This window comes from Talpa occidentalis, unplaced genomic scaffold (genome assembly GCF_014898055.3).
Source record: "Talpa occidentalis isolate TD23 unplaced genomic scaffold, MPIMG_talOcc4v2.1 talOcc4.7, whole genome shotgun sequence".
Lineage (NCBI taxonomy): Eukaryota > Metazoa > Chordata > Mammalia > Eulipotyphla > Talpidae > Talpa > Talpa occidentalis.
The window spans coordinates 88,651,259-88,668,027 of NW_023605083.1; the positions used below are offsets into that span (position 1 = coordinate 88,651,259).

General features: G+C 49.5%; 1 protein-coding gene across 2 annotated transcripts; it reads right to left on the reverse strand.

Moving 5' to 3' along the window:
• Positions 1-521: 521 nt before the first annotated feature.
• GGT6 (gamma-glutamyltransferase 6) lies at positions 522-2,975 on the reverse strand. Of its 2 annotated transcripts, XM_037494672.1 has the most exons (4): positions 2,833-2,975; positions 2,040-2,242; positions 1,838-1,951; positions 522-1,573 (listed from the first exon to the last, which is right to left on the reverse strand). In XM_037494672.1, exons 1-4 carry the CDS (start codon positions 2,973-2,975, stop codon positions 522-524), a joined length of 1,512 nt encoding a protein of 503 aa, XP_037350569.1. The 2 variants fall into 2 exon arrangements, with proteins under 2 accessions (XP_037350569.1, XP_037350570.1); XM_037494673.1 differs by lacking the exon at positions 1,838-1,951.
• Positions 2,976-16,769: the final 13,794 nt, after the last annotated feature.

Consider the following 16,769-nt stretch of genomic DNA (forward strand, 5'->3'; position numbering starts at 1 on the left):
AAGACCAGCCAGATTCTGTCTCTGGGCCTCCTATGCTGCCCTTGGGGGGAAGCCCTGACACCAGCTGCAAAGGCTCACAAAATAGTAACCAAGAAGCAGGAATGGCATCGAGAAGACTTGATCTTTATTTTGATTCTAGCCCATTTGAGGGAGATGGGCAGAGGGAGATCAGCCTGAAGGGAAGGAGGGAGCTGCCAGCAATACCTCACACCCTCCCTGTCCTGCCACTTGGGACCCAGGGCCAAGGCAGGGGCTTAGCCTTCTTCTACCTGGTCATCCTAGAGTTCCAGCTGAACTAAGGGCTGCCCCCAGGCCCTGGAATTCTTTCCTCCTTATCCTCAGTCCCTTCAGCTGGAAAAAAAAAAAAAAAGCCAGAGTCCAGGTAACTGACCAGGTTAGGGGTTGGAAGCCTGAGCCACTGGTGAGCAGATATCCATGCACTCTTGATACACTGCTGGGCCTACTCTGCTCCTGCCTGCAAGGCTTGAGACTCCCCATCCCCCGCCAGACATCCTTCCCTATTAGAATCCCTGGAAGGAGCAGCAGTCTTTGGGGATACTGGAGACATGGGCGTGCTCTGCATGGGCTGACACCTGGAGCAGGGTTCCCTGGCCACAGATGCTGGTGTTTCCTGTTGCTCCTTGCAGGTGTTGGGCCTGGTGTTGGTGTTCGTGCTGGTGCTGGGCCTCAGTTTGGGGTGCAACCAGGTGGCTGAGAAAGGCGTGAGTCATGACTCTGGCCACTGCAGAGCTCCCTGAAGCCACAAGCCCCATCACATCAGCCTCAGTGTCATCCAGGCTGTCACGTAGAATGAGGGGGCAGGCCCAGGCACTAGTTGCAGACTTGGCTACCAGGTTGCTGAGCAGTACCCCAGTGCTTGGGGACAGGTGCCTAGAGCCAAAGGAGCTGTTCAGTGAGGAGGTGAGAAGGAGCACAGAGCCACTGCTGTCCACAGTGGCCAGGACACTGCTGCCAGGGGGCACAGTAGCTTGCGGTAGGCAGGGGTCCGGGCTGGGCCCTCCTGAGTGTAGGGCTGCCTCCAGCAGTGCCAGCAATTCTGGGCCAGCTGAGGGGCTGGGGGTGGTGTACAGGATGCCCTGAGGCACAGGTAACTGCAATGCTGGCTCCAGTGTGGGCATGGGCTCTACCAAGGGTCTTTCCAACTTCAAATCTCTGGCCAGTAGACTCAGTAGGGAATCCCCAGCAAGTTCTGGAGTGGGGGTGAGTGCTGCCCTGTGTAGCACGGCTGCCAACTTCGGGTTGGTGGCTCGGGCCCCGTGACCCAGTGGTGTCCCATCAGCCTGGCAAAGAAGCGGACAGAGGCCCCTTGTGCCCTGGGCTGCCAGGGCTCTGGCCAGGGGTGCATCCACCACAAAGCCCTCTTGAGCCAGTGTGATGGGGCCCACCAGCAGGCGTGACCAAGGCAGGTGGCCGAAGCGTGTGTGCAGCAAGTGCAGGGCAGGCAGAGCTGAGGGAAGCCCCAGACTGGGGGTCAGGGTCTGGACGGGGCCTGACGTCAGGGCAGTTGAATTGCCCGAGGAGCCATTGTGGAAGAGACCCCAGAACATGGCACCTGGGAGGGAGAAAAAGGGGTTACACAGGAGTCAGGGACATTGACTGGGGTCAGGGGGATTCAGCAGACTAGGTGAAGTGTCACTATTAGCCTGGGAGCTGTAGCTACTGACCAGGCCTGGAGACCTGGGTCAATAACCAGTCCTGGGGTCCAGATCACATGGACCTGGGATTAAGGGACACAACCTAGGGTTGGGGCTATTGCTCAAAACCCGGGGTCCCCAGCCTTGAGATCAGGCCCACTATCCACTTTCTGGTCACTGACCTAGCCCTGTGGCATGAGGATGCACCACTGCCAGACACAAGGCTGCTCCAACTCCTGCGTCCACGACGTTGCCTCCTACAGCAAGCAGCTCTCGGCCCAGGTGGGAGCACGTGGCTGCAGTGAGGAAGGGATCGTCTTGGGGAGGGGACTGGGACTAGTTCCCTGGCCTATCCCCTCCTTCCAAGCTACTCCCATCACTGACCTGCAGGGCTGATGATGGCACTGTGGTGGTATACACCTGGGCGGTGGGAGTGCCCACTGGGTGGCGGAGCCACAGAGCCCAAGGTTCCTGGAGAGCCGCCCCTGCCTTGAAGTTGGGTCACAGCCAGGGAGAAGCCAACGGCCAGCAGCAGCAGGGCAGCAACTAGTCGGGCCCAGGACCCCGGCAGGCCACCAACCTCGTTCCTGCAGAGAGGGGCGTCCTGAGCCAGGGTTTACACAGGGGGACACCCACAATCCTGAAGAGCATCCAGGGACTAGTTCCCAAAATGAGTGGTCTTGCAAGAGGAGTATATAAGCCCACCAAGGAGAAAGGGCCTCCTGGTGGAGTGCATGGTATGACTGGAGACATGGAGATGGAAGAGAGCTTGGAGGAACTAAGGACAGCTAGGGAGGGAATCTCTGGAGAGGAGCTTGGAGAGGCAGGGTTGACTCATTTGGGAGGGAGGGCTGAGGGGGCTTGATAGTCTTGAGGAGCAGAGCCCAGCCAGGAATAGGCAACCTGCTCGGCAGGTGCCTCTTGTACCAAGGGGCGGGGCCCAGGAACCTTTGACAGAAAGACCTTCAGTGCCAATTTGGTACAAATGTACCTTCAGACACACTGACCTTGGGTTGACTGGTACAGGCCAGATCTGAGACACAGTCCCATGTTCCCCACAATCAATCAGAAAGTTCCCAGAGCTGAGCCAAACACTGGGACGTCTGGCTCCCTAAGGCTCCAGAGAGAGCAACTAGCCAGCCTCAGACCTGAGGAGCCCAGACCCTTCCTGACTCACCCAGAGGAATCCTGGGACCTCCAGGGATCAGGAACAAGAGGCTCTGACAACTCCTCCTCCTCCTCCTCCTCATCCTCATATTCCATGTTTGGTTCCCAGAGCTGCAGTTTCTGGTAGAGCACGGGCTCCGCCGCGAGTTCCATGACCCTCCTGCCAGCCAGCCTTCCCAGCTGAATCCCAGGAGGCCCTGAGAGAGCCGGGTGGGTGGGAAGTGGAGGCAGCCTTGGGGAAGGGTGGTGGTGGAATCTAGAACAGGTCTGGGCAGGGCACCGGGCCAGGGAGGCTGCACGTGGGCCTGCCCTATTAGGACACAGGGCCCAAGGGGCTCTCACGGCGTTGGGTGGCATGGCTGAGTGCAAAGGACGAGCCCAGTCCTAGGGTCACCACCACAGATCTGAAACCCCAGCATGCACCATGCCCCTTCCTTCAAGAGATGAGCCCCTGGAGCCCCACTCTGGGGACACTGGTGTTTGAATTAGGACTAGTTATACTGTGACTTTGATCAGGGCTCAGCATGTGACTGGATTCCGATGTGGTCTCCAGTTGGGGTCTTCAGCTAGGGTCAAGGCTCAGCCTGAGGTCACTCTGGAGGTCTTTCTGGGCTTTTCTGTCTGGGAGATTTTTGGGGAGGCGGGGTGTGTGGCTGGGTGTGCAAAGGGAACTCCCTGGGCTTGGCATGTGGCTCTTGCCCACTAGGTGGCGCCACAGACTGCTCCCGAAACTGCAGCCGAGAAACCTTTCCCAGGATGCTGGGATTCATGAGGAGTTGTTCTGTGCAGCCCCATGGCGTGCTGCAAGGCAAGTTACAGACTCCAGTCTTGTCTGTTCTGTCACCTCTCTGCTGACCACTCTCTGCTTTGACTACCTCAAACCTGCTCCATCTCCCTGGCCTCCCTGGCCTCCCTGGCCTGAACCTTCAACGCATATCTCAGCAGATGATCTTGCTTCCTACTCCACGTAGACAGGTAAAGGTCTCCTTCTATGCTGCGCTCCTTCCCACCTGTTGCAATAGAAGAACCGTTTCCCGTTTCTGGCTCCAACCTCTCCCACCCTTGCCTCCCACTTCTCCATGGAAGCCTCCCACTGTCTCTCTCAGCGACTCCTGTCCTGTAGCTTCCCACCTCTTTTGGATTCTTCTCAGTGACATTTAAACAGGGCTGAGTCCTCAGAATTCCTCTCCTAGGTGTATGCCTCACAGACACGTACTAGAATGTTCCTAGCAGCATTAATCAGAACAGTCCCAAGTTGGAAACTGCACACACACCCATAATCAGTGGACTGGTCAGTCACACAATGGAAGACACTGCAGCGGGGAGGACGAGGAGTCCACAGTAGTGGTGAGAATCTAGATAGAGCTTGCAGACACGATGATGAGTGAAAGAAGCCAGACAGGAGGGTCCAGTGACCTTTCCATTTATATAAAGCCCAAGACCAGGTAAAACTAGTCTCTGCCCCTAGAAATCAGGTCACGGCTGGAGGAGCATGGACGGCTTCAGGGATGCCGGTCACGTTCTGTGGCTTGACCAAATACTGGTCACTGGCTGGACTGATTGTGAAAATGCACCCTGCGTTCTGACTTTGCAGGCCTGGGCTAGGGACCAGGAGTCTGTGAAAGGGCTGTGGGCACAGAAGGTGGATGTTGGGGTCACTGCTGGAGAACTGGCAGGGACTCTGCAGCCAGGACCAAAGCCCAAAGAAATGTTTAGGGCGCCCCTATTTAAACCTCATCTAGGCACAGCCTGTGACCCAGGAATCTGCTTTCCTAACTCCCAGGTGGCACCTCACTTTGAGTGGCACTGATCTACCAAAAATCATGTTCCCCTGCTGTCTCTGCTTCCTCAGCCCACTACAGATTGGTTTTTACCTCCCTCCACCCACCTGGGAAACTTTTGGTTGCCAGGTTTTCTGATTTCTTGGACCAATAAAAAGCAAACCAAATGGAGATACCAGCAAAAGGCCTTTGTTTTGCCAGGGGTAATGGGGTTGAGGGGGGAAATTACAATTACCATCTGCTCTCATTTCATGGAATAATTTGACTTCACTTCCATTAACACGTGTGGGAAGGTTACACTCTCAGAATGAAGGACACTCCTCCCTTCCCAAGAGGAAGCAGTGGGAGCTGTAATTGTGCACCCCCAACCCCTTACCCACCCACCCCCGCCCCCTCCTCCCCGGCTCCCGGGCTGTCCTCAGCTCCTGCTCTGGCTCCTGTTGTCCTGCAGACTCGATACGTTGACCCCTTCCCGGTAACATTCCTCTGCTCTTGGGCTGGGTGCTGACAAGCTCTTTGGGACCAAGACCTCCACTGACTGGGCCCCAGGGACCTTTCCGTATGGGGTCTTTCTTATTCCCATAGCCCTGGGCCTGGATAGCACTGCCCTCCCAACCCCAGTGTAAGGAATATGGAGTAGCTCAGGCTTTTTCACCTCCCCTGCCTCCAGCTTCTACGACTTCCACCTGCAGCTTTCTTTCCTCCCAGGTTTCATTACCCACATGTGGTAACATGTTATTGCAATAAGGCGTTGGGAGCGTGAGCACGGGGCACACGCACATATGGATATGGGCACCCTGGCCGAGATCACGTGAGAGATCATGGGGGAGAGCATGGGCACTGGGAAGCTTGGTTGCTGCCTGCCTGCGTCCCTGCCTACTGGTCTGCCTGTGAATCCAGTCCCCTGCTGAGCACTAAAGGCAACTCAGATATACTGAAGGCTCCAAGATCCTTTTCCATTTGCCCAAATCAACCATGAACCTGTGTGGCCTGGGATGGTTGCACAACACCCCCGCGCCCAGAGATGCCTAGGAGCTGGGCTCCAGTTAGATGCCAGCCAGGCTCTAGGGATGAGAATGGTCAGGCCCAGGTGGCTCCAGGGACAGGGGATCCAGTCACGTCAGTGGAGGAGGGCATGGCATTGCCTTCAAGAGATCTAGGTCCCCTCCAGTTTCTGCCCCGATTCACTGTGTGACCATAGCAAGTCATTTAACCTTCGGGAGTGTCAACTCCACTTCTGTAAACTCAGAGTAGTAATATTTACCCTCCCTGGGCTGTTGTTTGGATTCAACAAGGAAATACATTTACAACGTTTAGGCCGGAGCCTGGTATGAGGGTTTGCTCCGAAAACATGAGTTCCTTCTCTGTTCTATAGGTCTCACTCTCTGCAATGTTAGAATGCTATGGGCAGTTCCCACCCCGGCAACATCCCCGCCCCTTCACACACACGCACACGCACACACACGCACACACACGCACACCCCCCCCCACTGGAGTAGCTGTAGGTCTGAAGAGCAGGACTAGGTTCATGCGATCTTCCATTCATTTTATCATTTCCTCATTCATTCATTCTTTTAGTTTTTGCTGCACATTAGAATCACCTGGCAAGCTTAAAAGCATCCCAGGACCCCGTCAGGCCAATAAAAAATTGAATCAGAGTCATCAGTATTTTTTTAAACAAGTGTCCAGGTTTTCCCTGTGTGCAGCCAAGGCTGAGCACAACTGCCATGTCCAGCCCTCTAGCCCAGTGGTTTCTGCAACTGGAGTCACTGAATGATTTTAAAATCATATCAACATGCTGGCCCCTCCTCTGGACATGAGTCTCGATCATCACGACAATGTTGAAAGCTCCCCCAGGTGACCGTCCCGAGCAGCCAGGTGTGGAGACTGCTTCGACCTCATGAGTATGCTAACTCACTCTCGGATGCACATGAACTGGGGGTGGTGAGGAGACAGGGAGCAGCCAGAGGTCGGTTTTCCCTGCTCATCATTCCTCTGGGGTGTATGTACGTTTGCGTTGGGGGGGTAAGCCTTTCTTCAGGTTATCTCTGAGCTGGGATTTGACTCTAATTACTATCAGGTTGGAGGCAATGCAGTATAATGGGGATAAAGGAATTGGCTTTACCTTGCAAAGTGATTCTCTCTGTGTGATGTGACCAAAATATTAGTAGTAAAAGAAAATACTCCAGCTGGTTCCAATTGCAGAAACCACCAAAAAGGGGTTCTGAGCAAGTCAGGAACAGCCCCAACAGACAGGGCTGCAGTGGCGGGGAGAGAAGAGGAGGTCTTGATTCTGACTAGTCCTGTGTGCACTAGCACAAAACCACTGGGGCTTGGGGTGTGTGTAAAGCTGACTCCCCATTCACAGGGCCTTTTTCCTAAGTTTGTCCCAAATCCCCTCGCTCACACCATTATCTGGGTCTGTGTAGGGTAAGGAAAAATGTCAGGCTTTTCTGCCCTCCCGCCATCAGGATAGATGATGGATCCTTGCGGTCCTGAATGCGTGCCTGGTGGCGGGCACCTGGAGTAGGGTGTGGGCATAGGTAGGTGGGATTCACCTGGGCTGAGACTGGGCTTTTAAGGGCGGTGTCACAGGGATGCCAGCAGAAGCCGAGAGAGAAGCCGAGAAGCAGAAGCAGAAGCCGAGATCACTGGAGAGCCCAGATAGAGTGAGGATTTGCTGGGGGCTGGGAGGACTGCCAGCCTCCCGGCCCCCCAGCACCCCTGCCTGCCTTGTACCCGCTAAATCCCAATAAAAGACTTGCAAAAAACCACTGAGGACTCTGACTCCTCCTTTACCCGGTCTGCATGGGATCAGAAAACCTGCATCGTGTCTATTCCTGACTTTACGGTCTGTCACCCACAGGCCCCTTGGTGAGGACACCACGACTGCTGACCCCTTCTAGGTGCACAGGCAGCTCAGGCTTCCACTTCTTGCTGCTAAGGTCTCATCTTCCCTCTAGATGGCGCTCTAGGACAGGCTTCCACGCGGCTTTGCTGTTCCGACGCTGACATCCAGTCCACGGAAACAGTCATACACCATTTCCTCCCTATAGATTTTAAGAGTTCCAGCCTCTGTCGCAGCAACCTGTCTTTACTATCAAAACCACCGTGAACCAGCAATTGGGTCATGCATTTGATTAAAAAAAATCAGATTTATTGAGGCATAGTTTATATAAAGTCAAAACACCGATTTTGATGGATACAGCTATTTGCCAACACCACAATGAAGATGAACATTTCCATCATCCAAAAAGTTTCCTTGTGCTCCTTTGCCTCACCTTTTACTCTGACCTTGGGAATCTGACAGTCTGATTTCTAGCCCTTACACGTTTGCCTTTACCTAATGAACCATGTTTTGCGGATTTACCTAAGTGGGAACCATACAATAGGTAATCACATGCAAACGCCTTCTTTCACCTTAAAACCTTGGAGAAAATCCATGTTGTTGCTTTACAACTAGTTTTAATTTTTATTGCTGAAGTGTATTTATTGCATTTATATTCTGTAATTTACCTGTCTACCCACTGATGGAGATTGAGTTTATGTTTTTTATTATTATGAATGTAGCTTGCTATAAATATTCGTGTAGAAGTCTTTGTATGGACTCGTGTTTTCATTCCTTTCAAGTAACTGTATGAGAGTGGGCTTTCTGGATCATATGGTAAGTATATGGCCAACTCAATAAAAAACTATCAAACAACTTTATAAAGTAGCTGTACTATTTTGCATTCCCCTGAGCAATGAAAGGCATTTCCAGTGGCTCTACATTTTTTGGCAAGTTAATACCAACAGTTTAAAAAATTTTAGTTATGGGGCCTCCCCTGGTGGTGCAGGCGGTTGAGCGCCGCACTGTGAAGCTCTCCGCGGCCTCTGCAGCGCAAGCCGGCGATTGATCTAACCAGCGCTGCAGAGGCTGCAGGCAGCTTTACAGCCGGGCGCTCAACCGCTGCGCCACCAGGGAGGCTCCGCAGTGATTTTGTGCCAGTGCACACAGTACTAGTCAGAATTAAGCCCTTTCTTGTCCCTCTTCTCTTCTTTCCTCCCCCCCCCCCACTGCAGCCCTTTCTGTTGGGGCTATTCCCGACTTAAAAACTCTTTCTGGTGGTTTCTGCAATTGGAACCAGCTGGAGTGATATTCTTTTACTACTAATATTTTGGTCACATCACATAGAGAGAATCACTTCGCAAGGTGTTTTGCAAAAGTATCTTTTGCAACCATACTTCTTATCTTTGATAAAGTTCTATCTATCATTTTGCTTTCCTTTCTTATTTAAGAAATCTTTGCCTAACATACAGGCACAAAGATTTTGTCCTATATTTTTTTTCTAGAAATTTTAGACTTTCAGCTCTTATAGTTAGGTCTGTATTTTGAATTCATACTAGGATATGATGTGAGGCAGGGGTCAAGATTCATTTTGTTTTTGCAAATATCATTCTAAGATCATTGTAGAAAAGGGCCTCCCTGGTGGCGCAAGGGGTTAAGATGCAACCTATGAAGCTATCCGCAGCCACTGTAGCACAAGTTCGATCCTTGGCCAGGGAGCTACCCACGTGGCACAGCAGAACTCGCCTGACTTGCCCGCTGCTCCCCGCAGCAGTGTGTTTCAGTCAATCCGCCTGTTCTGTTCCCCACTCTGTCTCTGGTGAATATTCTCACCCACCGTACCTCTGGCCTTTACCCCAGTTCTTGTGTGCATAAATAAATAAATCTTTAAAAAAAAAAATCCTTAAAAAAAAAAAGACCATTGTAAAAAAGACCGTCTTTCTCACTTTCCAGCTTTTATTGACAGTTAGTGGACTCTATGTGTATAAGCCTCTTTCTGGACACATTTTTCTATTCCATCAACATCTCTGCCATTCCCAAACTGAGAAAATCTTTTTTGTAAGATTTTATTTATTTTTAAAGATTTATTTTTATTTATTCATGCATATAAGAGCTGGGATGTAGGCCAGTGGTACGGGGTGAAAGGATTCACCAGAGACAGAGTGGGGAGCAGAACAGGCAGATCTGCTGAGATACACTGCTGAGGGGAGCAGCGGGTGAAACAGGAGAGGTCTGCTGTGCCATGTGGATCACCTCCTTGGCCAGGGATCGAACTCTTGCCAAGTGTCTGGATAGCTTGATAGTGCTGACACTTTAACCCCTGTGTCACCAGAGAGGCCTGAGAAACACTGTCTCGATTCCTGTAGTTTTATAGTAAGTCTCAAATTTGGATAATTTGATAATTTCTTCTCTTGAAATATGTTAGAGTTATTTTGTCAATCTTTAAGAAAGGAAGCCTCCAGGCATTTTGATTGGGATAATGATACTGTTTGGCTCCATTTGGTGGAATTGATAACATTATTAAGTCTTAGGATGCATGAACCTGGTATATTTCTTTATTATTTAGGGCTTCTTTAATTTATCTCAGAAATATTTTATAGTTTTCCATGTACAAGTTTGGTATATATTTTGTTAAATAGATTCATGAGCGTTTTGAGTTTTCTGTTATTGTAACTACTACTATAAATGGTATTTTAAAAAATTTCAGTGTTCTGTTTATTCCCTCAGTGTAAAAAAAATCACTACATTACATTTTCTCACTAATATCAAGAAATCCAATTGCTTTTTGCATATTGACTTTGATCCTAGTATCCTAACAACTTGCTAAACTCATTTGTTAGCCTAGAAGGTTTTTCTGTTGTTAGATAGCTTGAGATTTTCTATGTGGACAATCCTGTTTTGTGAATAAAGAGTTTCATTTTCTATCTAATCTTTATGCATCCCTCCCCCCCTCCCTTTGCTTTATTACATTGTCTAAAGATCTCCAGTGCCATTTGGAATAGAATAGGTGACACAAGCTATCACGCTGGGGGAGGGGGTGGGGGGGTAAGGAGGGGGTTACTAAAGATCACAAAACTGGTTTTCAAGCAGCCCCTTTGCAGGTTCCACTCAGGAATGTCAAGAGTCATCACTTCTGTTGTCTCCTACCCTCTTGGGGTCTTAGTCAATCCTGAGACAAGATGAGACCCATTCTCCTATCCTGTTACACCTTGTTGACTGCCTCAGGCGGGCTCTGTCACATTTCCTAACCTACACAAGCCCAGGGAGGAAAAGAGCTCCTGGAACCCATAGGTGACTTTGACCAAATTAGGGTGATAAAGTGGGACCAGGGTAGGGGAGTGGCAGGGAGAGTCTGTTGGGGGAGGTTTGTGAATATGAGGGTTGTGGGAGTAGAGAGCACCTGAAGGGACACCCCCGACCCCCTGCAAGCCCCGGGGCTGAGATGGGATCTAGGGGGACTGAGGATAGAGGGAATGATGAGGGCAGGTAGGAGGGCTCAGGTGGACTGGTGGTCATGGAAGGAAAATAGAGGGCTGGGGAGCTGAGGAGGCTGGGAGGACCAGGAGGATGGAAAGGCCTCAGCTCTGTTGGGACAGGGAAGACTCCAGAAAAGATGGAGCAAAATAGCAACTTGGGGGGAACTGGAGAGGACCAAACAGGAGTGGGTGGGGTTGGAAATGACTAGTAACTACTCTTTCTTAAATACTGAAAAAAAATTAAATATTTATGTTAAAATATCTATAACGTTTTCAACATTTTAAAGTATACAAGTTGGTGGCACTAAGTACATTCATATTGTGCAACCACCACCACCCCCATCATCCATTTCTAGAGCTTTCTCATCTTTCCAAAAAGGAATCCATTAACTAATAACTCCCCTTCACCCCAGACCCTGGCAATATTGAGTTCACTTCCTGTCTTACACATAGAACATTTTGAGACATCATTCCTTGTCTCCAGCTTCCTCCCCAGTGGAGCATGATGGGAGACCAGGAGGGTCTGGGGTGATGGAAGGCTGGAGGAGGGGCTGGGAGGATGGGTGGGGCCAAGAGGGTCTGGGGCCTGGGAAGGGACCAGAGATGCTGAGAGAGTTAGGGATGGGGGGATGGTAATGAGGGTGGTCAGGGCAGCCATCTTGATAAATTACACATCTTCCAAAACCAGAATGCTCTGGTCCTCCCTCCGTGGCCACCTGCTGCTGCAGGCCTACCCTCCTCCGGCTGCATCTGTGCAGTGACAGCTGCTGGAGCCTCCCCAGGCTGGACAGGGGCTCCCTGGCTGCCAGGATGGGCCCTGCCCCCACCCTGTGGTCACCATGCTCTCATCCTGCCTGGGGTGGGAAGTGAAAGAGGTCTGGGGACCCTGTCTTTCCTCTGTCACTGAGTCTAGAATGGCTGGAGTTGGCAATAAATCCTGTTTGTGTTTTCCGCATATCAGGCCATCTGAAGGTCTCGGTGGAATGGCCCATGTGGAAAGTGGGGAAATACTCCGCTCACCGTCCCACATGGGGGACTAGAAATGAGTCTCTAGCTGGGCTAGACCAGAGGGAGCCAGAGGGACTGTGGGAAATGGGAGGAAGCTGGTGGAACTGGGGTGGGAGGGGGTATAAAACCCAAGTGTCTGGAAAGGTTAGGGAGTTACTCAGGGTGCTGTGCGCAATAGTTGCTGGGGGCCACCTGGGGGTTTGAGTTGCTAGAGAGGAACTGGGTGGAAGGAACTTGAGGATTGGGAGGAAATGGTCCCAAAGAGGATGGAGTAAGAAGACCAAGGAGACGAGTGGGGCAGGGCAGAGAGAAGGCGAGCACTGAACCAGGAAAGACTGGAAGAGGCCGGGAAGGCAAGGAAGATGTGAGGTTTGACAGGGCCGCCAGGAAGCAGGTTGATGTGCAGGGACTGTGAAGGCCCCGAGGGCTCTGGGAAGGAAAGGGAGGTAAAGGGAAGAGGGGGTGAGGAGAGGGCTTGGGAAAATGTGGGAACTCTAGGGCAACATGGGAGGGGCTGAGAGACTCTCTTTCATCCAGAAGTTAAAACTCCCCACTGTGATTAATAGGTTTCTCAACTTCTTGTAGTTCTACCAGTTCTGGCGTTCCCCATTTCAGGACTGAGTTAGGTGCACGCCTAACTGAAATTCCCACCTCCACTCTGACGCCATTAAAAGCCAGGCTTTGTGTGGCATCAGACAAAATGTGTGTCCTCCCCTTTCTTGACACCCTCTAAAGCTCCTGTACCCTGCACCCTTGTGCTCAAGGCCACCCTCCCTCTCTGTCTTCAAGCCTCTGCTATCTCTCTGCTACTTTCAAGTCTCACTGCTGCTCCCTGATGCTCCCAACTGGATCCAGAGTCAGGATTTTATTTCTGCTTGGAATGTTCTTCCCCACACAGCTCTCACCCTCCCCCCTCCCGCTTCTCTAAGTCTTAACTGAGTTTTACCATCTTTGGGTAAGACTTCAGACTCCCTGGATAAAGCAGTTCCCACCTTGCCAGTCACTGAGCCACAGAGCTGAGCTCATCATCCTCCTGCCACGACCAGCACCTGCCCTCACGTGATCACCCCCTAGAATTTACATAAACTCCCTGAAGGCAGGGTGCTGTCGAGTTCGGGCTGTATTCCCTGGACCTGGAGCACAGCCTAGCAGATGGTCAGTGTTCAGTCAATGCTTGTTGATTGGCTATTAATTGACATATTCATTCACATTTATGTTCTCAGCAGCAAGAGGGGCATAACCGAGGGGTGAAGGCAACCCTAGTGTCTACAGATGGATGGATAAACGAAGTGGGGCATATACCTCCCATGGACGATTTCAGCCTTTAAAAGGAATTCTTAGGTATGGTATAACACGGATAAAACTCAAGGACATCATGCTAAGGGAAGCCGGTCACAAGAAGACAAATCTTTATGAGTCCACGCACAGGAGGCTCACGAAGGGGTCAGATTCAGAGACAGAAAGTCTCTGACTTTTATTTTATTTTATTAAAATATCCATCTTAGGACCTCCCTGGTGGCGCAGCGGTTGAGCACTGGGCTGCGAAGCTGCCCGCAGCCTCTGCAGCGCCGGTTCGATCCCTGGCCACCGGCAAGGGTCCCACATGGCGCGCAGACCTCTCCTGCCGCCTGCTGCTCCCCTCAGCAGTGCACTTTGTCGTTCTGCTCCCCACTCTGGCTCTGGTGAATTTCTCACCCTCCCATGCTTCTGACTGTACCCAGTGCTTGTATAAATAAATAAATAAATCTTTTTAAAAAAGAGTGATTAAAAAAAAATCAAATATCCATCTTAACCCAAAGTCCTTTGTCCTGACTTCTATTTTGTCTGATGCCACTCTTCCTCCCTGCCCCCACTCTTTTTTTTTTGGTAGTTGCCCGGGAAGGACATTTTCGTCCCTCTGTTACATTTCTTTTTATATAGTTTGCTCTTGGGGTGTGTCTCCTGTTAATAGACTATAGATTTTATCATTTTGAAAGATTTAGTTTTCTTAGGCAAATTGAGTACATTTAAATGTATGGTGATTACTGATATACTTGGATTTACTTTGCTTCCTTATTTTACATTTTTTACTTCCTATGCTTTTTTTCTTATGTGCCCCCTTATTTTAGTTTTAATCTCCACTAGTTATATATGTATATAGTTTCAAGAATCTGATCATTTCCTTCAAGGCTTGTTTAGAAAAATATCTAAGTTGTTCTGTTCTTCCTCTTTTCCCCTGCCCACAGGCAATCAACTTCTTGTTTCTATTTTAGTGGATCAAAAAAAAATCTACTGCAGTGATTTTTTTTTTTAATTTTTTTTTTTTTAAGATTTATTTATTTATTTATTTATTTATTTATTTATTCATACAAGCACTGGGTACAGTCAGAAGCGCAGGAGGGTGAGAGAATTCACCAGAGCCAGAGCGGGGAGCAGAGAAGGCAGAAGGACCGAAGTACACTGCTGAGGGGAGCAGCGGGCGGCAGGAGAGGTCTGCGCGCCATGCGGGACCCTCCTCCCGTGGCTGGGGAGCAGCCGCGGATCAAACCGGCACCGCAGAGGCAGCCTCGCAACCCCGCCCTCAACCGCTGCGCCACCGGGGAAGCCTACTGCAGTGATTTTTAATAACATATTGGTGTTACTATGTCTTGACTATTAAATTATTTTTTTTCCTTAAAGCCCACTTTTCCATATTTGCTATGCTCTACCTTGGCGTATTCTTCAGCCATCAAAGGGAATGAAGTTTGGTTACGTGCTGTAACATCGAGCAACCGTGAAAATAAACTGAAAGAAAGAAGCCAGTCATGAAAGACCACATGCTATATGACTCCATTCACATGAAAGTCCCAGAACAGGCAAAGCCATAGGAAGAAGGTGAGCCATGGCCAAGACTGGAGGGGCAGCAGCCGTGGAATTGGGGAGTGACAACTAATGGGTCCAGCATTTCTATTTGGGGTGATGAAAGTGTTCTGGGAAGAGGTAGTGGTGATGGCTGCATGCCCTGTGGATATACTAAAAACCTCTGACTTTTTTTTTTAAATTTATTTATTTATGCATACAAGAACTGCGGTGTAGACCAGAGGTGTGGGGGGTGAGAGGATTCGCCAGAGACAGAGTGGGAAACAGAACAGGCAGACTGACTGAAACACACTGCTGAGGGGAGCAGCGGGCGAGTCAGGAGAGGTCTGCTGCGCCATGTGGGTAGCTCCCTGGCCTCCAGGGATCGAACTCATGTGGGGATCAAACTCGTGCAGCAGTGGCTGGCTATAGCTTGATAGCGCTGTGTCTTTAACTCCTGCGCCTCCCGGGAGGCCCAAAAACCTCTGGCTTTACACCCATAAAGTCCATGTAATGGAAGTAAACTAGAGCTCAATAAAAACCAGTCTGTGACTCTGTGATCCTTCTGAAGAAGACAAGAATCTTGGGGTATTAGCTCTGGAAGCAAAACTGCGGAAAGGATTTGTATGTTAGAAAGTTGATCTGGAGGTGATAGCAGGACTCTGGGGAGAGGGACTAGGAGAGACAGTTCTGGAGAAAAAATCACCGGCCATGTGCTCCTGATGGGCTCAGTTCCATTGGGGCTTGCGGAGGAGCCTAGAGGTGGCTTCTAGGAAATGTCTGCGGAAGAGCTAAGGGAGAAGCATAGGGAGAGGGTTGCCTTTGGAGACTTTAACTCCAGAAGTCATGCAACAGAAAGTGAAACATTCTTGAGATGAGAGCTCTGCATCCAGAGTCCCCCAGGAATAGCTGACTGCAGCTTTGGCTGGAATCAAAGGTGAGGCCTTAGCAAGTACGTGAGGACACCAGCGGTGCCCCATCCTGACCTTCAGTATTGATCTCTCCATACTGGTCCCTCCCAACTTCCACTTCCTTGTGATCTGAAATTATTTTTCACCTGAAATTTTAGTGCCAGCAATTAAACATAATGAAATCAGTGACAGTTTATTTAGATGTGCCTGTATGTATCTGGCTTGCAAATAAGCTCATTATTGTCTCTTGCAGCTCACTGCTACTTTCTGGATTCATTTTTTTCTGTTAAGCGATGTCTGGAAATGTACAGTTGACCCTTCAACCAAATTGGAGGAGGTTAAGGGCACAGACCCTATACTCAGTAAAAAATTTCCCTATAGTCTTTGATTTCCCCCAAAATGTAATAGTCTGCTGTTGACTGGAAGTTTTACTGATGGTATAAACACTTACAAAACATATAAACACTTAAATATTAACACTTATTTTTATTGTCATATGCATTATATTCTGCATTCTTGCAATAAAAGTAGAGAAAAGAAAATGTTATTAGTCATAAGGGAGAGAGAATCCATTTACAGTACTGTCCTGTCTGCATCGATACAGTAAGTCTTCCTTGGTAGTCTCCAAGGAAACTCATGCATTAAGTGGCCCTGCATTGTTCACAGCAGTGTTTTCAAGGATTGACTATATTTAATTTTCCATTACTCTCGAAGGATAGTGTTGCCATGCCCCTGACTGTAGGTTCAAGTTTATTTTCCTTTATCCTTTTGAAAATATTATTTTATTGCCTTCTGACTTCCAGTGTGCTGATGAGGACTCTGAGTCAGATGCTTGTTTCTTGTTTTAGGTAATCTGCCTGTTTTTCCATTTTTTTCTCAATATTCTGAAGTTTTAGTAAAATATGGAACTAGTTTAGGTCTCTTGTTTGTTTCTTATGCCTAATGTGAATATTAGTAATCATAATGCATGTGAACATACTATATTCACCTAGTAAGGATTTATGTTTTTTTCCTTTTCTGGAAAATCTGTTATTACCTCTTTAGCAGTTTCTCCTGACCACTCTTTGTCTGTTTTGGATACACTTCTTCCTATTCTCCTGTGTCTAACTTTTTTCTTTCCCTTTTTC

Excerpts from the sequence above, each read along its gene's own strand:
- GGT6 (XM_037494672.1), bottom strand. The coding sequence starts at position 2,975 with ATGGAACTCGCGGCGGAGCCCGTGCTCTACCAGAAACTGCAGCTCTGG. Across the intron at positions 1,952-2,039 it reads TGCCATCATCAGCCCTGCAG|CCACGTGCTCCCACCTGGGC; the intron begins GTCAGTGATGGG and ends TCCTCACTGCAG. Across the intron at positions 1,574-1,837 it reads TCCTCATGCCACAGGGCTAG|GTGCCATGTTCTGGGGTCTC; the intron begins GTCAGTGACCAG and ends TCTCCCTCCCAG.